This window comes from Echinops telfairi, unplaced genomic scaffold (genome assembly GCF_000313985.2).
Source record: "Echinops telfairi isolate 266 unplaced genomic scaffold, ASM31398v2 ScPeMD7_2291;HRSCAF=2852, whole genome shotgun sequence".
Classification (NCBI taxonomy): Eukaryota; Metazoa; Chordata; class Mammalia; order Afrosoricida; family Tenrecidae; genus Echinops; species Echinops telfairi.
In genome coordinates, this window is record NW_022106189.1 from 7,785,564 (window position 1) to 7,805,159 (window position 19,596).

The window sequence follows — 19,596 nt, forward strand, 5'->3', positions numbered from 1 at the left end:
CTAATGCCAGGGGTTTAAGTGGAGAGAAAATGTTTTGAGAATGATGAGGGCAATGAATGTACAAATGTGCTTTACACAACTGATGTGTGTATGGATTGTGATAAAGAGTTGTATGAGTCCCTAATAAAATGATTTTTAAAAAAAAGAAGTAATTGTTCTTAGGCTAGGGCTTGAATTAGGTGAGAAAGAGTAATATTTTTGAGACTTCCTTGTATTTTTCAGTGCTAACCCATGGTCATATGCATTTTCTCTTGTGTTTCGGGTAAGTGTTGTATGGTTTGATGTTTGACATTTAGGTCAATGACCCATTTTGTAGTTTTCATGTATGGTGTTTTATGATCAAGTCAAAATGTCTGCTTCTAGTTTTTTTTTGTTGTTGTTGTTTAATACCAATGTACAATTGTTCCAGAACCATTTGTTGGTTTGCCTTTGTAACTCCTAACAACCCTATAGACAGAGCAGAACTGCTCCATAGGATTACAAGAGCAGAAAGCCGTTTCTCCTTCAGAAGAGATGGTGAATTTGAACTGCAACTTTTCAGTTAGCAGCCCAATGCTTGACCCACTACACCACAAGGTCCTCAATCATATTATTTGTAGGCCTAATCTGAATTGTGGAGGCACACCTTATTCTCTCCATACTGTCTATGGTTTTTACACCACATCTGCAGAGCTGAATAGTTGTGACAGATCACAGGGTTTGCAAAGCCAAAAATATTTACTATCTGGTCCGTTACAGGAAGAGCCTGCTGGCTGCTGTTTTACTCTCTTTCAATGATTTCTGTGTCCGTCCTTTTGCCAATACCACACACTCCAGAGTGAATTGTGGACGCAGCTGTATGCACAGTCCAACTTTGCTCCTTTTCAAGAACTGTTTTGGTTGTTCTGAGTTCCTTGCTTGTTCATATAAATTTTAGAATCAAGTTGTTGATGACTTTTTAAAAAGCTTGCTGGAATTTTGATTGAGATTATATAGAATGGAGAGATCAAATGGTATTCTACCAATGGGAAAATTAATATTGTGATAGTACTGAGTCTCCCAACCCATAACAACGGCTTTCAGTGCTATTTAAACAAAAACTTCAATGTTGTAAATCAGGCTTCAATTTCTATCAAATTACCTAAGAAAAGGTGACAAGGACAAAGATACAAACCTGTTTATAACGTTCCACATTAACACCTTCCAGCTGACTGAGGCGCACCAAGTTTGTTCCTACTAAAATTCTCAGTTCCTGTCTTTCTCTTTCTCTTTTTTCTCTATCTCGGCTATGGCCCTGGTGCTGCATTCGTACCCAGAGCTTGTTCATTTCTGCAAAGTTCAGTAGTACAAAGTCCATGGAATCATTGATATCACCAGTTGTTTCTTCACTACAAAAAAATAGAAAAACCTTTAAACAGTATTTAAAGCACAGGATCAAATTACTACTATTTCCTTCCATTATACATTCCCTTGTAATCTCTAAATACACCAATAATGTATAAAGGCCACTTTCAACTTTATTTGGCTCAGTGTTCAAATTTAAAGGGAACAAATGCTAGGAAAAATGCCAGTGGGAAGACACATTACAAATGTAAAGGGACAAATGACCTTTCTTAAAACCCTTTCCTGGGCCATTAAGACATGTTTTTATAAGCAATTCTCTGATTCATAAAGCCTTAAGAAATTCATAATTATGCTATACTGCTAAGTACATCATTATATTGTTGAAGATTTTTATACTTTCACCTGGATTCTAAGCTTTCTGAGGGAAGGCACTATTTACTTGCTCTTTTATGATACTTGCTCTTTTATGATGCCCTCCCTCCGGGGTGGGCAATTTTATAGTTCTCAAAAGAGTTTATTGAATGTCTAATTAAATATGCAAAACTAAGAGTTAATATTATAATAAAGCAAATAACCTTATCATCTTACCCTTCCTTTAATACTTTAATTTCTGTCAATGCATAAAATTTTATTTTTTTTCTTTTAAATAATTAATTGGTGTAAATGTATTTAAAACCACTAGCTTGTACATTTCTCTTTTTTTAAATTAACTTTCAAAAAGAAGTTAATTTCCTCAATTTAGGGACTCTGTCACATGAAGAATTAATTTACCCAGTTAGCTAGGACCCCCCACCAGCTGGATAGCTGCCATGGCTTTGGAATAAAGGCATAGTGGATTTGGGCAGGAGTCTCTCTGAATGACTTGTATTTTCATTTTTAGAATAAATTATTTAATTTGTGTGCATAAGCCATTAAAATCACATATATTCTAAGGTAACAAATAACCCATAAATTTGGTTATTGCAAAAACTGTTAAGATGCAGTCAAGAAACAAGATGAAAACTGGTTAGCTTACAGAAAAAGTTAAGTACACTTCATTATTTCATCATAAACACAATTTTCAAATTGTAGATCAATATTTTCAAAGAATACTTATTATTAGGAAAAATGTTCTAAAAGAAAAAAGTAGATTCTAAAATTGTTACTATATAATCAATAGACATATTTATGTAAAAGTACATTTTGTTTCATATCACATATATTGAAGAACTATGTATCACAAAAGAAATCAATATACCACAAACTACCACTGGCTGTGAGTGGAAAAATCATTGATTCTTCTTTATACTTTTCTGTATTTTTCATATATTTAATAATGAAGAACTATTACAACTCTAATCAGGAAAGAAAATTACTTACTCTGTTGGCTCTCCTTCATCAGGTAAGATGTTTCTGGTGCACTGAAGAAGGTAATTTCGAAGAAAAAGACCCCTCAAGGGATGCTGAACCCCACGACACATTTCTACCAAATCTTTCAGAATATCTTTTCTGGACTGAGGAAATGACTTCACATACACAACTCCCACTGTGATGAGCAGATAGCTGGAAGAATTAGGAGGAAACAGCTAATCAGAAAGACAATCTTCAAGAACAAGAGTGACTACATCCAAAGACAATGAAAACAATTTTTAGATAATGACAGCTCATCTTGTTTTCTCTGGCACCCGATGATTTAACCTCAGTGACACCAAAATAAGTATTCTCTTTCTCACTAAAATAGAGTAGAAAGAGTCTAACTGCCATATTCATGTTTTTAATAGTCAATGCATAAACAAAATAGCAGGCCTAGTTTTATTTATAAAATCCCTCAAATAATCATATAAAAAGTACATTTCATTACACTCTAAAATCCTAAATAAATACAAGAATCTCAATTCGGTAACAAATTAAATAACCAAACAGCTGCCAGTTCAAATGACAGAACATAAAGTGGGAATATGTCTTGAAACTCTTGGTTACTTACAGCCTTGGAATAATGTTTCCAGCATACTGTACAAGTTCATAGAGATCTGCTACTTTCCTTCCTTTAGCAAACTCTTCTGTAAGGTAGACTTCCAAGTACTGCAATTCATCAGAAATAGCCATATCTTTAATTATGATTAAGGTCTTCAAATAAACTTCTGAACAAATACCTTAAAATCTAATCATTTAAAGCTGACATCATTAAGAATGTCTAGTGAGGCAAAGCAATAAAAATGTTTACCCGTCAGACAGCTAAGGGCTTTAAAATAACAATCACTGAACTCCTTTCCATTTCAGAGTCCAGCTTGACAATGTCTAAGCCTTAAGAGCAAATTGCTTAGCAGACTCACTGTCCTTTATGAAGGTTCTAAAAATCAAAATACAATACCAACTCATTCTAAGGATGTTTAAGCATAAAAAAGGGTAAATTATGCCTTTTCTCATTTAGCACATCTGCATCGAGATGACATAGCATTTGAACAAGACAATGAAGAATAATAAAACCCTTGAAAACTTCAGTGAACAAAAAAAGATGGCCGTATCAAAGAAAAAGTGTGGTCTAAATGTTTAACCCTCGGCATTCAAAAGATACAAAGTTCATAGTAGCTCTTTGGTGATAGCATAGATGTCCGAAGTTCACCAAGCATATTAGAAGCATGCTTCAGTGCATCCATAAGTTTGTTTTTGTCCTAGAAAACAAAAGAATTGATGAAAATGTTGAACTTAAATGAGATTTAACACAATATGTGAATACTGGATATTAAAGATTTACTGCAGTATTACACATGTACTGTGCTAAAACTTTTTTTTTTAATCATTTTATTAGGGGCTCATACAACTCTTATCACAATACATACATACATCAATTGTGTAAAGTGCATTTGTACATTCATTGCCCTCGTCATTCTCAAAACATTTCCTCTCCACTTAAGCCCCCAGCATTAGGTCCTCATTTTTCCCCTCCCTCCCTGCTCCCCCCTCCCTCATGAGCCCTTGATAATTTATAAATTATTTTGTCATATCTTGCCCTGTCCGACATCTCCCTTCACCCACTTTTCTGTTGTCTGTCCCCCAGGGAGGAGGTCACATATAGTTCCTTGTAATCGGTTCCCTCTTTCCAACCCATTCTCCCTCTACCCTTCCAGTATCACAAAACCCAAAGAACTTTAGGTAATTTCACTGCCCCCCCCAACCAAATCAATCAATCAATCCTGACCAAGGATGCAGAGCTTAGCAAGTCTTAAGTACAATCATACCCCAGTTGTCAAATTCAACTTGCTCTAGATTTGTGTTCAAACACCGAAAATTTCCAGAACTGAACATATTTTTCCCATAAGAAATGGAAAATCAAGTAACTTGCTGAAGCCCCAAAATTATAAATTCACTATGGAGGTGTTTAGCCTTTTTGTATTAACACTGCCTTGGATACACTACTGCCATTGAGTTGTTTCTGAATTATGAAAATTAACAGTCAAGGGTGGATGGGGTGTGGAGTGAAAAACGGATTTGCTCTGAACCCCTTCATTTAATACAAAGTTAAAATCAACCCATAAATACAATGCATTTTTCTCAAAAAAAAAAAAAAAGAAAATTAACAGTAACTTTTTATCCTCTTCAATGGTCCACGTTCTTTGTTTCATGGTTAACGATTTCACACCTTTAGATACATTAACCACTTTAATCACGTCCACCCGCCCCCACCCTGCAAATATTAATAATATCAATGTAGCCAAGTTGTATTCAGCTGACAAATGAGACAAGAGACAACATATTTCAAATTTTGCAATGATTTTTTTTCTTGAACTCTATTGTGGTTCTCAGTTTTTCTCTTAGCTTTATTGCTGGTCTCATTAACTTTCTTGGAGCCATGGTTATTATATTTTATGCAAATAAAGTACAAAAAATGCACAATGACAAATGTTTTAATGCACTACAATAAGCACTATTCGTTGTCTGAGTGAGAGTGGCGCTAAGACTGAATCGTGACCCTTTGTGTCCGCAGTGAGACTTGACTCCTGTGACTTACTCTGAGCCCATATGGGTGTTTTTCAAGTTGGTTTGTTGTTGACTATTGAGCCAAGTGACAAATACAGACTTTGTTTTCTTTTTTAATTTGTTGTTCGAATCATGGAAAGTTTGAGCTTGGAGCCATTCAAGAAATGAGGTCATCACTATCTCGTACTGCAAGTTCTTCACATACAAATAATCTTTTCAACCACAGGGATAAAACTTGCTCCACTAATTCATATTTTACCTGCAACCAGAAGCTGGTAAACTGACTATTTTAAAATAAGAGACTATTCTGACAATGACTTTGTTACAACTGCTCCGTAGAGTTGTCTACAACTATCCATGGGAGTTTCTCTCACCCTGTAATTTTCAAACCCTCACAACACCCAATGTCCCACTTAACCTATAAATGCTGACACAGAGGACTCACTTTCAGATACAAGAGACAGAAGTAAGGGCAAGCTCCATAAGCACCCACTTTCTCTATCACGAGATGTTTATTTTTATCTGAAAACTTGTTTCAAAGAAAGCAAAAAAGAGGTACAAACATTCAAAGCAAAAGGAATTTATTAAACTAGGAAACTTTCCTAGCCCTACTATAGTGGTTATATAGAAGTTGCCAAGGATTTCATTTTACTTGAATCTGCGATCAATGCTCATGGAAGCAGCAGTAAAAAAAATCAAATAACATGTTGTACAGGGCAAATAAGCTGCAAAGGGACACAAACGCTACCAAAAAGCCTCTTTTAAGGTGTTAACATGCAAAGACGTCACCTTGAGGACTAAGCCATGGTATTTTCAGTCACCTCATTTGCATGTAAAAGCTGGACAAGGAGCAAGGAAGATCAAGAATTATAGTCTGTGAATTTATGATATTAGTAAATATTACTGAATATAACTAGAACTGCCAGAAGAATGAACAAATCTATAATGGAAGAGGTACAACCAGAATGCTCCTTAGAAGCAAGGTTGGGACACCTTTGTCCCACATTCTTTGGACATGTCATCACGAGAGACCAGACTCTGGAGGAGGGCATCATGCTTGGTAAAAATAGAGGGTCAGAGAAAAAGAGAAGACGCTCTACGCTCTACGAGTGACAGGAGTGCAGACGTGGACTCAAACAAAACAAGTGAGAGGACAGCTGGGAACCAGGCAGTGTCTGTTTCTGCTGCATATACTCTGAAGTCTGTAAGTAGAAACTGGCTTGACAGTATCTAGCAACAGTCTCCTAAAGCAGTGGTTCTCAACCTTCCTAATGCCGCGACCCTTTAATGCAGTTCCTCATGTGGTGGTGACCCCCAACCATAACATTATTTTCCTTGCTACTTCATAACTGTAATTTTGCTACTTTTATGAATCAGTCGACCCCTGTGGAAGGGTCGTTTGGCCACCAAAGGGGTTGCGACCCACACGTTCGTTGAGAACTGCTGTCCGAAAGGATGAGAAAACCAATTTCCGTTTGTTAAAGCCACCCACTTGTGGTATTTCTGTTACAGCAACCTTAGAGAACTAAAGTAGATATCATTGCTACCATCATCACAATTTATGACTTGAAATGCCAGACTATTTGGTTCCATTCAATGAATTTTAATCCAGAGAATCTAGTTTCTATACAAATTAACTCCTAGCCTATATTTTGGAATATAAACATACATAAGTATAATTTTTCTAAGCTATTTCTGTAATAAATATAATTATGATTTCAAAGTATTCAGGAGGAATTGGTTTAACCTCCCTGGCAGTCTAATTATGTCAGTAATTTTGTTCCCTAAGCGGTACATTGTTTTGCATAAAATTTGTTTTATATTATAGGCCTGTAATTCTTAAGAAATTACTCATTTTAATCTCTCTAGTAGACATTCCAGGTATGATAAACTTTAATACACAAAATCATAAATTATAATAAATATAAAAATATAATTTTTCAATAATGTAATCAGATAAAAAACACTGCAATTTTTAAAAAGTGGTGCAACATCAAGGGTGCATTCAATAAAAATCCTGAGTGTGAAAAATTTTGAAACATGGAACTGTACAAAGTCCGACATCACAATCACGACAATGGAACTGGTTTCCTTTCGTATCCTCTTTCCGTTGCCATCTCGCTTTGAGCAACAAACCACACATCTTTGTAGGTGCTGACTTTTTTTGGTTGGTGGGATATAGTCCATGAAGTGATGACCAGTCAGGCGTTCTGGGTTGACGTCAACAGCGCGACGTCCAGGTCTATTCACAGCCATTGACGGTGTGTGGTGGTTCACAAAGATCCGTTCAGCAACTTTCCAAATGAAGTCAGAATGAACCAAAGGCTTGTCACTCTTTGCTCTGTGCAAAATGTAGGCATTCCACAAGCATTGTTCAAGAAGATACCCGAAGATCCTCTTGTAGTATTTCTTTTGCTGTTTCCGCATTGCTGGGTAGAATGGAAGCGCGTGGTCGGCTCTGTCGACACCTCCCATGGTTTTATTATAGTCTATCACTACTTGTGGCTTCATGACTTCTTCCCCACCTTTCGTGCGTACCATAACAGTTGAGGTATTATGAACTGTACTCATTAGGCACACATCTTTCTTGTCATGCCATCGCAGTGCCACCATCTTGCCTTCCTGCCAGGCAACCATTTCTCCAGTTTTTAGCTGCTTCATGCAAACATTGCTGGCATGTCACACTGGATAGCCCTGACGGTTCCATAGGCATCGGTTTTGTTTTTGATAAGAAACTCATAAAGTTCAGGGGTGTAAAAAGTTGTCAGTTGTAACGCAATAGCCATGATTTAGCAATGGCTCAATGAGTGTTAGAACAGAAGATGCTGCCATTCCATAGTCGCTGTACTTTGGATTGAATTTTGTGCCTTTTCCAGTGTACATGACCAAGTTCCAAATGTAGCCAGGTGACGATTCACAGAGCACATAGGATTTTATGCCAAATCGTGTTCTCTTTGATGCAATGTATTGTATGCAGTTGAGCTGTCCCTTATAGGCCATTAGACTTTCATCTACGCCGATGTCTCTTTCTGGCACATAGGTCTGCTGGAAATTCTTTACAGTCATTTGAGATACTTACCAAATTTTCTTTAGTTTTGGTGCAGGATGAGTAGTTTCATCAAATTCTTCATTGCTTGTGAAGGTAGAAAAATCTCATAATCAGGGAAAATCTGTATTCTGACATATCGGTGCCAAAAAATGGAGTTGCAAGTAATTTATTGGTGGTCCAATACCATCTCCGCAGGAGTTCCCACACCACTCCCTGAAGTATGATTCGGCCCAGGCATTTCCAAATGTCATCTTTGGTCACTGGTCCCCATGTTCTGCTTCGTGAAAACTTAGGAAGCAGAGTAGCGGGTTGTTGCTCTTTGTACCGGTTTGTCTCCATAACAATTTTTTCAGTGACATCATCGGTCAGAAACAATTGTAGGTTCATCTCCTTTCACACCAGGTGCTCCATCAACGGGAATCTTGGGGGAGCTGCCGGATCCGAACCGCAGACAGTAGAGCACCAGGTTCGCACACCGCTGAGCTCAGGTGCGGAATCGTCACCGTCGTCACCTATCTGATCAGTGTCAGAGTCAGATGATGAATTTCCCCATCAACCGCTATCACTCAATTCTGCGAGTAATTCTAAGTCACTGACCCTGTCATTTATCTGGTCTAAAACGCCTTTTGTGCTAAAGTGACACATTTTTGATGCCATGGACAAAAATTTCCAGGCAAAAGTTTTTCCAAATGACAGTAAAAGGGCAGGCAGGGCACTGGAGCCTGATCTCCGGACAATTCGGAGGTGATTTCTTTGATACAATGTAATCCTCACGAGTGACACTATGTCACTGTTTGTGTGTGTGCGTGTCTCTTAGACGTGCAGTTTTGAATTTCCCGCCCAGTTCCGGGCCGTGCGGTGACACTGCACACAGAGAACGGATTGGAACGGAGGAAGTCAGATCGGAGGAAGTCAGATCGCAGTGTAATCTCTGCAGTGTAATCCCGAGTGTGGCGCGGGGTTACCGCTTCTGACAGTTAACACTCGGGATTACTGCCAGGGAGGTTAATTATTCGAATTGAGAGACCATCCAGAACTCTTCTCAACTACCTAGGTTTGGAGTCCAGAACCAGAGGGTAGTACCTCAGGTCAGATATTGGCCTGGTGACAATACCAAACTAAAACTTAACTCCCTGTCATGGAGTCTATTCTGACTCAGTGACCCTAATAGGGAAGAGGAGATCTGCTCGTGTGGGTGTCTGTGGGCATAAATCTTTACAAGAGCAGAAAGCCTCATCTTTCTCCCGTGGAGCAGGCTGGTGAATTACTGACTTTGTGTTTAGCAGCAAAATACATAACTCACTACATACCTTCAAAGCTCACTGGTGATAGAGTGATGTGCAATAAAGACAGGGTCTCTTGCACGCATGTTCTGGCAAGGTAGACAGACAATCCCTAACCATAATATAAATGTGGGTAAGTAAACAGGGCTATCTGCTGAACTGCTTCACAGTGCTTGAAGGGGTTGGGCACTAAAGACAAACACTGAAGAAGACAGATTTGCCAGGAGCAGCACTGCTTTATGACTTCAGGAAACACTTGTGAGTGCTTCCTTAGGTTACAATGGTGTGTCCCGCGCTCTCATTCTTACCAGGCATCTTTTCATCTGGAACGACTGGACCTTCACAGCCTGTATGGCTTCATCCAAGAGCTTTTCCTGCTCATCCTGAGGTGACTGCTGTGTTGTAGGCTGAAAAATGAAAAATACTTACATTATATTCTCATTTAGAACTCTCTTCTACCAAAACTGCTGTCTCTACAGTTCTGGCCATAGCCCTTCTTCAATCCTTCATAGAAAGCTCATTCTAGTATTAATCAAGCTTTGATTACTCTGGGCTCTGCTCAGTCACTAAGTTCACAGTACTAAGAGTACTAAAGGAGAACAGTAGTATGTACAAAGAATTTCCTCTCTCAGAAACTAACTCAATATTCCTGTAACAATTTGTACTCACAGAAACATGTGGGGGTATTTTCTGACTGCCTATATTTGGTTGAGAAAGATGACTTTCTACTCCCCTAAAGAGTCAGTCTCGGAAACCCACAGGAGCAGTGTTACCGTCCTGTAAGTTTACTATGAGTCAAAATGTCTCTATAGCAGTGAGTTTGGTATTTTGTTAATAGGCTCTGAACCTAGCCAACTGACACGATAGCCAGCCAACTAATCCAATTCTTTTGATAAGTATAAATCAGCAAACCAAATCCATTGCTACTGAATCAACTCTGACTCACAGCAACCCTATATAGGGCTTTTGATAACTGTTATCCCTAAATTCCCAAATTTGGCTGCTCATTGGAATCACTTGGGGATATGGTACAGAACCTTGGACTCCTCCCTCTAGAGACTTTGATTCATTCACTTGCAAATGGAACCCAGGGTTCTGTATTTTCACCAGATCCCCGGGTGATTTCAAGGGTCAGCCAAGTTTGGGAACCCACGCTGTAATCTTTATGGGAACAGGCAGCTTCATCTTTCTTCCTTGAAGTAGCTGGTGGGTTTAAAGCAGTAGCTTAAATCACCGCCCAATGCCTAACCCCCAGCACCTGTTATATACAGTCTTACCTAAATCTCTAAAAGCCTCTCCTTTTATTTGCATTTTAATCTGTTGCTAGACAGACCAGGGAACTAGTTTATAAGACTAACACCCATTTTCTTAGGTAACATATAACAAGGAACTTAAGTGTTTTAGAAATAAAATACATGAAACTAGAACTCTTCTCAACTACCTAGGTTACATCATTTCAAATATACACGATCTGCAGTCATATTAAACAAAATATATCCAGACACTTTCCTCTTTGCTACCAGGAAAAAAAATCTGTTTTCAAGTGAATTAACTACTCTTTCCTTTATGCATGGGAATCCTGGGTAAGCACTGGATGGCAAGGTCTGTGGCTCAAACCCTTTAGCCACTTAGTTGCCTGTTCTTGTAGTCTGACAGCCTAGGGTTGCTATGAGTCATGTATCAACTTGGTTTACACCCTTACTATAGCATGAACCACATTATAACTGGAAATGCTAGTCTTTTTTATATTCTTGGGACCCAGCACTTTCTGGTCCATAAGGAATGTTTCATATAGTTAAAGTGCTCAGCTGATAAACAAAAGGTCTGTGATTCAATCCCACCAGCAGCACCACAAGAGAAAGACAAGGCAGTTGGCCTCTCTAAAGGCTTATCTCCCAATCCTTACTCTGCTTTACTGGGTCACTATGAGTTAGAATTGAGAGAGAGAGAGAGAGAGAGAGTGTGTGTGTGTGTGTGTGACAGAGAGAGAGAATATGAATGAGCTACTTTCAGAATGTTTAGGTTGTGTATTTCATTTTAAAAATGACCAAAGACAGAATGTGCTAGAAAAGTGGAGGGCAATGACATACAAGCGGGAAGAGCAAACTTGGTTTCATTATCCCAGATAATAAAGTCATTTTGAAATTAACAAAGAGACATGAAGCATAAATAAAGTCCACTTCTCAACTAGGGTCATTTATAAAAATAGAAAAATCCCTCTTGGTCTAATTCTGAAAAGAGAAAAACCCTAACTGAATAAATAAGCAACTCTAAGCCTCTCTTTATTTTCCATCCATGACAAGCTGTGTGGACTGGACTACATTCTTACTCAAGAAGCATAAACAATGCACACACACCTATTAAACTAAATGCAAATAGAACATTAATTTTAAAAGCAGATTAGTACAAAATTCTGATTTCAGAGGCCAGCTACCAGTACTTAAGGATTCTTAAAGAAATTCAATATTCAACAATGGCCATGCGTCTGAGAATGTCAGTGAGGCGAAGTTTGGATTTTTTAAAAACTCCTTATTGTTGAATGCAATAGATTTAACAATTAATAGAACGAGGGGGGGTTGTTAAGTTCAGATGATCAACTTAGAGATAAGTAGTGATATAATATTCATTGTAATTATCTTTATAGCAAAGAAAATGTGGCTATAAAGAGATTACACAGTTCCAAAAACATCTGAAAACAACTGAATAATCAGTTATTTATAAACAAATGAGTAAAATTTTAGCAAAGTTTTCCATTTTATCGCAACAGGATTTAAAATATGCGGGTAAGAGTACTGCTACAAAAATGATAGAAACCTTTATGAAACAAAAATATCAAGCTATTGGTATATGAATTATTGAAATATGAAGCCATTGTTTGACACAGCCTGCATTTAGGTGTACAAACATCTGAAGGCAGGGTTTCCATCTCTCCAACCCTTCCCAAAGAGTTTTGCACTCTCTGATTTATACCACATCAAAGCGGCAGTCTTGACATCATTTAGGAAGTCACACCATGCTCCTTTGCAATTTTCCTGAATGTGGGGCAAAAGAAGTCTGAAGGGGCAAGATTAGGGTGGTGAGATTTGCATAGGACAATTCTTGCTACCCTCCAAGAATGATCAGGTATATACATTACACGATTCAAAACAAAACAAAATAAATTCTCCAATACAACTTTCTTGGCCTTTTTCTCACCATTGCACTTTTCAATTTCCTTATATCTTCATAGTAAGACCCACGACGGTCTTGTGTCCTTCAAGAAAATCTATCTATTTATCTATCCCTTTGGGATCCTAAAAACCTGTCACCGCAACCTTTTGATTTCTGTTTTGAATTCAACTAGCCCAGCAAGTCCCCTCAGAAGCCACATTTGACTGAGCTTTGTTTCTTTAAAGGCACCTCAGGGAAACTAAACAAGTGTATTGCTAAGAGAAGTTGTCTGCAGCCAGTCACTGATCACAGAGACATGTTTAGGCTAGTTTTGTTTGAAATAAACCCACGAATTATGAAGTGGAACCCTAGTAGCAATACTTTTTAACTTATCCTCATTAATAACTAAATGGATAATGTAGTAAATTATCAAAGATGACATAACCAAGTTACAAAAAATAAAGAACTGTTTTAAAATTTTTTCACAAGACAATGTAGTTATGACACAAATGGTTATTTTAAGGCAGTATTTTGATTCCCCTTCTGGGAAGTGTCAAAGAGAGCAGACACAGTTATAACAAGAACATACTATCACTAAAATGCAAGCCGGGTCACCAATGTCTCCTAACTCATGAAAGTGGTTCCCCATTCTCAAATGACTAGCAACAACTTGTGTTATTTACCAGCTATCTGAATCCTGGGAAAATCGAGAAACTATAAAATCAAGATGCATACTTACAAATGTCCATCCACAAAGGAATCCTGGTGGAGCAGCGGTTAAGTGCTCTGCTTCTACTCAAAAGGTCAGAATTTGAACCTACTAGTGCATACCCTTGGAAACCATATGGGATAGATTGCTCTGTCCCATAGGCCATCAGAATGCACCTGACTGGTTTGGTTTTATCCATCAACAGACTGGTTTTTTAAAATGTGATATATCCATACAATGGAATATTACTCAGTCAATAAGAAAATTTAAGTTCATATATATGAGGAGTAACAAAAAAAATCCAGAAAAAAGCTCCGCTGTGCAGGGCTTTCATCGTCTGCATTTCCCCCACTAGGCTTCAAGCATCCAGCAACTCGCTCTGAGTTAGTGCACCAACGGTGTCACCAGAGAAGGTTCTCGCTGGTCACAGTGACTTTTTTGTAAAATCAAGTTTCGCTTGAACCTCATTTTTTGCGATTGATTTAAGAGAACAGCATATGGCTGTTAAATTGTGTTTCTTGCTCAGGAAAAATGCCACAAACTGTTGTGATGTTGAACGCAGCTCACAAGGACAGCCCTATAGATAAAACTGAAGCGTACATGTGGTTTTCTCGTTTCAAAAAAGGTAAAATGTCGACTGATGACCTCATTCTGGATGTTCGTCAACTTCCAAATCAGACAAAAATGTCAACTTGTATTGCATTTTGAGTTCATTCCACCAGGTCAGACTGTTAATCAAGCTTTCTATTTAGAGATTCTGAAAAGACTGCCTAATGGTGTGCAACAAAAAAAGGCCTGATTTGTGGCAGAAAGGGGACTGGTTTTGCCACCACAACAATGAACCTGTTCACGCAGATATCTCGGTGCACCAGTTTTGGGTGAAAAACAGCATTCCTTTCTTGCCCCACCCACTTGCTCACCTGACCTTGCCCCAAATGAAGAGGGACATGAAGGACAGCAATTTGACTGTGTAGAAAAGGTGAAGAAAAAAAAACGAGGGAGGTGCTGTCAGCAATCTAAACAGATGAGTTTGAAAAATGTTTCCAAGAATGGAATCACAGATTTGACAAATATATTAAGTGTAACGGATAGTACTTTGAAGGTGATTAGGTTGTTTTGAAAAAAAGTTTAAATACACAGATTTAAAAAAAATTTCTGATTTTTTGGGGGGTACCCCCTCGTATGGATAAACTTTGAAAGCATTATGCTCAGTGAAATAATTCACACACAAAAGTATAAATGCTGCATGATCCCACTTATATAAAATATCAAGAACAGGCAAATTCAACAGAGACAAAAGTTTACTTGTGGTCACCACAGATTAGGAGAGGAGGAAATGGAGTTATATTTCAGGAGGTACCAAACTTCTATTAAAGGAGTTGTGGATTGGGGGTTGTGCTGCTAACTGCAAGATCAAGTAGTTCAGACCCACTAGCCAGTCCGTTCAGATTTACAGTCTTGGAAATGCTATATACAGGGTTGCTATGAGTGGAATCAACTCCCTGACAGTGGGTTTTGGATTTGTGGTGTACTAGGAAAGGCATTAGACTGCTAACTGCAAAGCTGACAATTCACATCTACCACCTACTCCCCAGCACAAAGGTGAAGCGGTCTGCATCCCTAAAGACCTTTGACCTCAGTGGATCCTATGTGGCAATTCTACTCTGCCTTTTGCGTCACTATGAGTCGGAATCAACTCCACAGTTTCTACTGAGGATGATGAAAAAACCCGCAAATGGACATGAGTGATGGCTGCACAACATGGTGAATGTAATTAATTTTACTGACTCGTATCGTACAGTTAAAATGATTAAAATAACTCTTATTACATATATTTTACCACAATAAATACTTTTTTAAAGATTGAAATGAACATTTGTGATTAGGTCCTTTAGTTTGAGGTCCAGGCCAAATAGCCCTCCCAAGGCAACAGTTTATGAGGTTTCAAGAAAAGCAAAGTACAAACTGATGAATTATAACTTTATCCTCCACTTACACATGCTTTTGTATCCTCTTTTATAAACAGGGAAGAGTACTTACATCATTGGTATAAAGAATGAAGGAAATGACACCGATAAAGCTCAAAAAAGCTAGCACTTCGTCATAAAAACGTACTATGTGTTAACATTATCATTAAGTGCTGTCTCAGTGACTCAGAGCAGCAACAGAACCTGCACCATGCCTACTATATTTGTGCCCCGTTTTGCATCCACTACATCAATCCATAAGTTGCATAGTGGTTATATGTTGGGCAGCTAACCACAAAGCCAGCAGTTTGAAACCAATAGCCTCTCCTTAGGAGAAAGATGTAGCTGTCTACTCTTACTGGGGCAGTAATATTCTGTCATATCAAGTTGCTATGTGTCAGAATCAACTCAATGGCAGTGAAATTGGTTGGATTTTTTTTTTTTTTGGTTGGGGGAGGGTTCGTTTTGGTTTTGTATCAATCTATCTTGTTGAGGATCTTCTTCTTTTTCACTGTCAAGCATGAGTTCCTTTTCCAGGGACTGGTCTCTTCTGATAACATGCCCAAAGTACTAGAGACATAATCTCCCCATCCTCACGAATAAAAGCAATCATTTCCACCCATAATGGTTAGTCAATGTCTGCACTCAAGTGCTGGAAATGTAATCTGACAATACAATGAAAATTAACTGTAAAATGAAAATACTAACCTCATAAAGATACAAAATCTCATGAATTTAATGAAAGTGTTATTTTTTTTAATGATATGGCACAATTAGCAATTGAAATAGGGAGAATTAGGGATGAGGCAGCCTAAAGATTTAAAACAATAATTTGGATACCAAAGTAGCTCAACTTCATTTACTAAAACATGTCTCCAAGGGTCCTGCAATACAAATATGCCATAACATTTACTACTCCGGCTTCCCCCGATGGCAGTACCCTTTATTCTCCACCTGGAAGAATCCTGATGACCAGGTGGTTCAGTTCATGTTACTTCCTGTAATCTTTTCCAAACTGCAATCCGAACTACTTCTCCCTCGTAGTAAAAGGCATGGAGTAAGCAATGCTAATAAATCAATCCTCACACTGTCTTACAGCAAGTTGCATAAGCATCTGTCTCTCCTACTAGACATTTACGTTATTTGAAAGCAAGGGCTATGTTTGTATCCAGTGCCTAGCACCATCCATGACACTCGTGCAACTGGTGGGCTTGACCTTCCATTTAGCAGTCCAGTGTTTAGCCCAATGAGCCAGTTGGGTGCCTTCTAGAAGGTAACCAAAGTTTGATGAATTGAGTTTTAGAGTTTTAAGTCTCAGAAGAATCAAGGAAGCCAACACTTGTTTTCAAATGGAAAGACTGAGTGGCAGAATCAGTGACGGTGACAAGATCGATTTCCAGGTTTCTTTTCCAAAATGCATAAAGACATTTATGTGGCTCTCAGCTCCAAACTGGTGCTAGTAGAACCTCAATGAAGTCCTTTCTATAACAAAACTTATAAGGGTAAGTCAAACTATTGGCAGGCCAAAGCTTATCTGACAGCACCAGTCATAGAAATCTTCATTAAAAAAATATCAAAATGTGATGCTATAGGTTTCTTGACATATCCTCCATCTAGGTCTGTATCATTTTTTGTTTGTTATTATGTCTTTAGTCTCCACTTTAGTAACTCCACTTTTCCAGCTTCTGATACTGACTTTTTAAAAGTACCCAGGAGGTTACTTTTAGAATATTCCATGTTCTGGATTTGTCTGATTGTTCTCTAAGGTCAAGCACCACCTCACAAAAATAGAAGGTTCCAAGCTACTTCGGAGGTACAGGGGAGAAATATGTAAGGCATTTGTTCATAGGAAAGCCACAAGTTGTGTGCTCCTGGTTACAAATGAGCCCAGATTCCTCTTGGGTGTGTTATAAACAGAGGGGCCATTCTTTGGGCCCCCTGCTCTGAGCACACCCGTGGGTCTATATACTTCTGGAAGTGATGTTTCCATCTTTCAAATCCTTCTCTGAAGAATTTAGCAATCTTCAAATTTACTCTACATCAGAATAACCATCAAGAGACTCAAATCATGTTCCTCTGAAATGACTTTTTTGTTTGTGGAACAAAAAGAAGTCTGAAGGGGAAAGATCACAGCTGTAGGATGGATAGGATAAGGTTTCCCAGAAAAAATTCTCACAGGATAGTCCTTGGTCCTCAAAGAAAGAGCAGGTACATTGTCAAGATAGGGAGAGGGAATTCCTTAGTGCAATTTTCTTGGTTTTTTCCTCACCAATTCAATTTCTAATTTTCCTGAAATTTCTTTATTATAAGTCCTCGTCATTGTCCTGTATATCCTTTGAGAAAACCTATTCTCTTTGGAACTCCAAAAAGTAGTCGCCATATCCTTCTGAGCTGACCTCCCATTCATCCTTGAGGTCCTCCCAACCTTCCTTAAAATGCTTGACCCATCTAAAATTGTTTTTTATTATGTGGGACAACATTCCCATAATCTTATTGTAAAGCTTCAGTTACTTGGGAAGATGTCCACTTAATTTGTTAAAAATTAGTTCTGACTTCAAAATCATTTTTTTCCACCACACAAAAGTTATCTTTTTTAAAGTACGCTAACAAGACCAAGACAAGTGTATTATCGAAAGAACTTGTCTGCAGCCAAGTCTACTGATCCCAGAGATACGTTGAAACATGGTTTGGAATGTACCCATAGACTTATCCTTGAATATTAATCTATAAATGCTGAGAAAGTGAGAAGACCTAGTTATATTTTTACACCAGTCTTTTACAGATGTCCTATTGGAGAAGTACTGAAAAATAAGCAAAATTATCTTGTGTATGTGAAAGTAGTATAGGCCAAGAATTTATTTCTGCTTTCTGGCAATAAGACATTTAAGGTGCAGCCTGTTTCCTGGCTTACAGAAAGTTGTCTACATAAAGTGGAGATAATTAAGACTTACATATAGAACACCAACACCTGAAAACATTTATACAGTGCACACTATGTCAAACGCTAATAAAATGCAAGTGTCAACTAGCCTTTGTAAGAACCAGGCTCAGGGTTCACGTTTTAGGGAAGTTCAAGTTTGCTGGCCAGCAGCCCACCACGGAGAGGAGCTAAGGAGAATGACTACTCCCATCAGGTAAAACATTTTAATTTCATTAAGGTGAAGTTAGGGTGCCCAATAACCAAATGTAAAAGCAGCAATCTCCTTTCCGACTATCAGTGTTCATAGAAGGGGGCAAGAGTCTTCCAGGAATTTCATGCAAGATCCTTCGAATTCGCTGACAAGCACTGACAGCCCAAGGGGTCCTCGAAGCCAAGACTGGGCAGGGCCCCACTGCGCCGCATCCAGTATTTTATGCACAGGAAAGGGCGTGGGGCTGGCCTAGCAGGACCAAGCACAAAGGTGGGAACGCGTGGGAAGCAGCAACCTCAGGGCGGGCCCGCCGCCTCCAGCTTCAGGCTCCCCTCACGCCCCCGACCTGGACAGATGCTCAGACGCCGGACACCGGCAGCCGCCTGTAAGTCAGAAACAGCCGCAGGCCTCCGCGGCCCCTAGAACCTGCAGATCAAGACACCCTCTGAGAGAGGCCGCCCAGTCTAAGAAAAACCGCCACGGCCAGGAGCCGCCGCCCACTCCGGCCGGGACCGGCTCGCCTGCGGCCTTCGCCGGCCTGTTCCCTACTCCGCAGGCCACACCAGCTGGCCTTTGCCCTAATCGGGCTGCAAGGCCCTAACCCTGCCCAGCCGGCTTCGGGCTGGCGGAGACAGCAGGGACAGAGAGCAGGGTCGTCTCGGGGCCCGACGACCGCTCCACACTCACCATGGCGAATCCCCCGAGCCTGCAGCGATGAGCACCCACCCCGCGCGGAGCCTCCCGCGGTCAGGTGACGCTGCGCCCCGCCCCGCCCCGCCCACTCTAGCCCCGCCTGTGGACCCCGCTGGCGGCTTTTCCATTGGCCTGCTTCTGGGAAACCAAGTCTCGCGTGCTTATTGGCCCTCGCCACTTATCGCTGTGCTGACAGACTTGGGTGCCAGCCAGTCTCGCAGTAGCGTGTGAGGGAGGAGCCGGAGGGAACTTAAAGAAGAGAGCAGTGGAGAACCCTCGGTTGCCGCGACAGAGAAGATAGGTGGAAAATGCAACGTTTGATGGGTTTGCGAAG

At 39.4% G+C, this 19,596-nt stretch overlaps 1 protein-coding gene and 1 non-coding gene across 2 annotated transcripts in view; both read right to left on the bottom strand.

The window, feature by feature from the left end:
* Positions 1 to 19,330, bottom strand: part of VPS35 (VPS35 retromer complex component) — a 45,546-nt gene extending 26,216 nt beyond the window's left edge. The window contains exons 1-6 of the mRNA XM_004704702.3: positions 19,257 to 19,330; positions 9,921 to 10,019; positions 3,878 to 3,974; positions 3,287 to 3,410; positions 2,683 to 2,865; positions 1,154 to 1,367 (exon numbers count right to left, since the gene is read on the bottom strand). Of these exons, the coding sequence (XP_004704759.1) occupies positions 1,154 to 1,367; positions 2,683 to 2,865; positions 3,287 to 3,410; positions 3,878 to 3,974; positions 9,921 to 10,019; positions 19,257 to 19,259 (720 nt within the window). The 5' untranslated portion in view covers positions 19,260 to 19,330. The remainder of the gene's footprint in view (positions 1 to 1,153; positions 1,368 to 2,682; positions 2,866 to 3,286; positions 3,411 to 3,877; positions 3,975 to 9,920; positions 10,020 to 19,256) is intronic.
* Positions 17,265 to 17,394, bottom strand: LOC115870767. The gene has a single exon (XR_004046899.1). It is a non-coding gene; the product is annotated as a small nucleolar RNA SNORA11 (small nucleolar RNA).
* Positions 19,331 to 19,596: the final 266 nt, after the last annotated feature.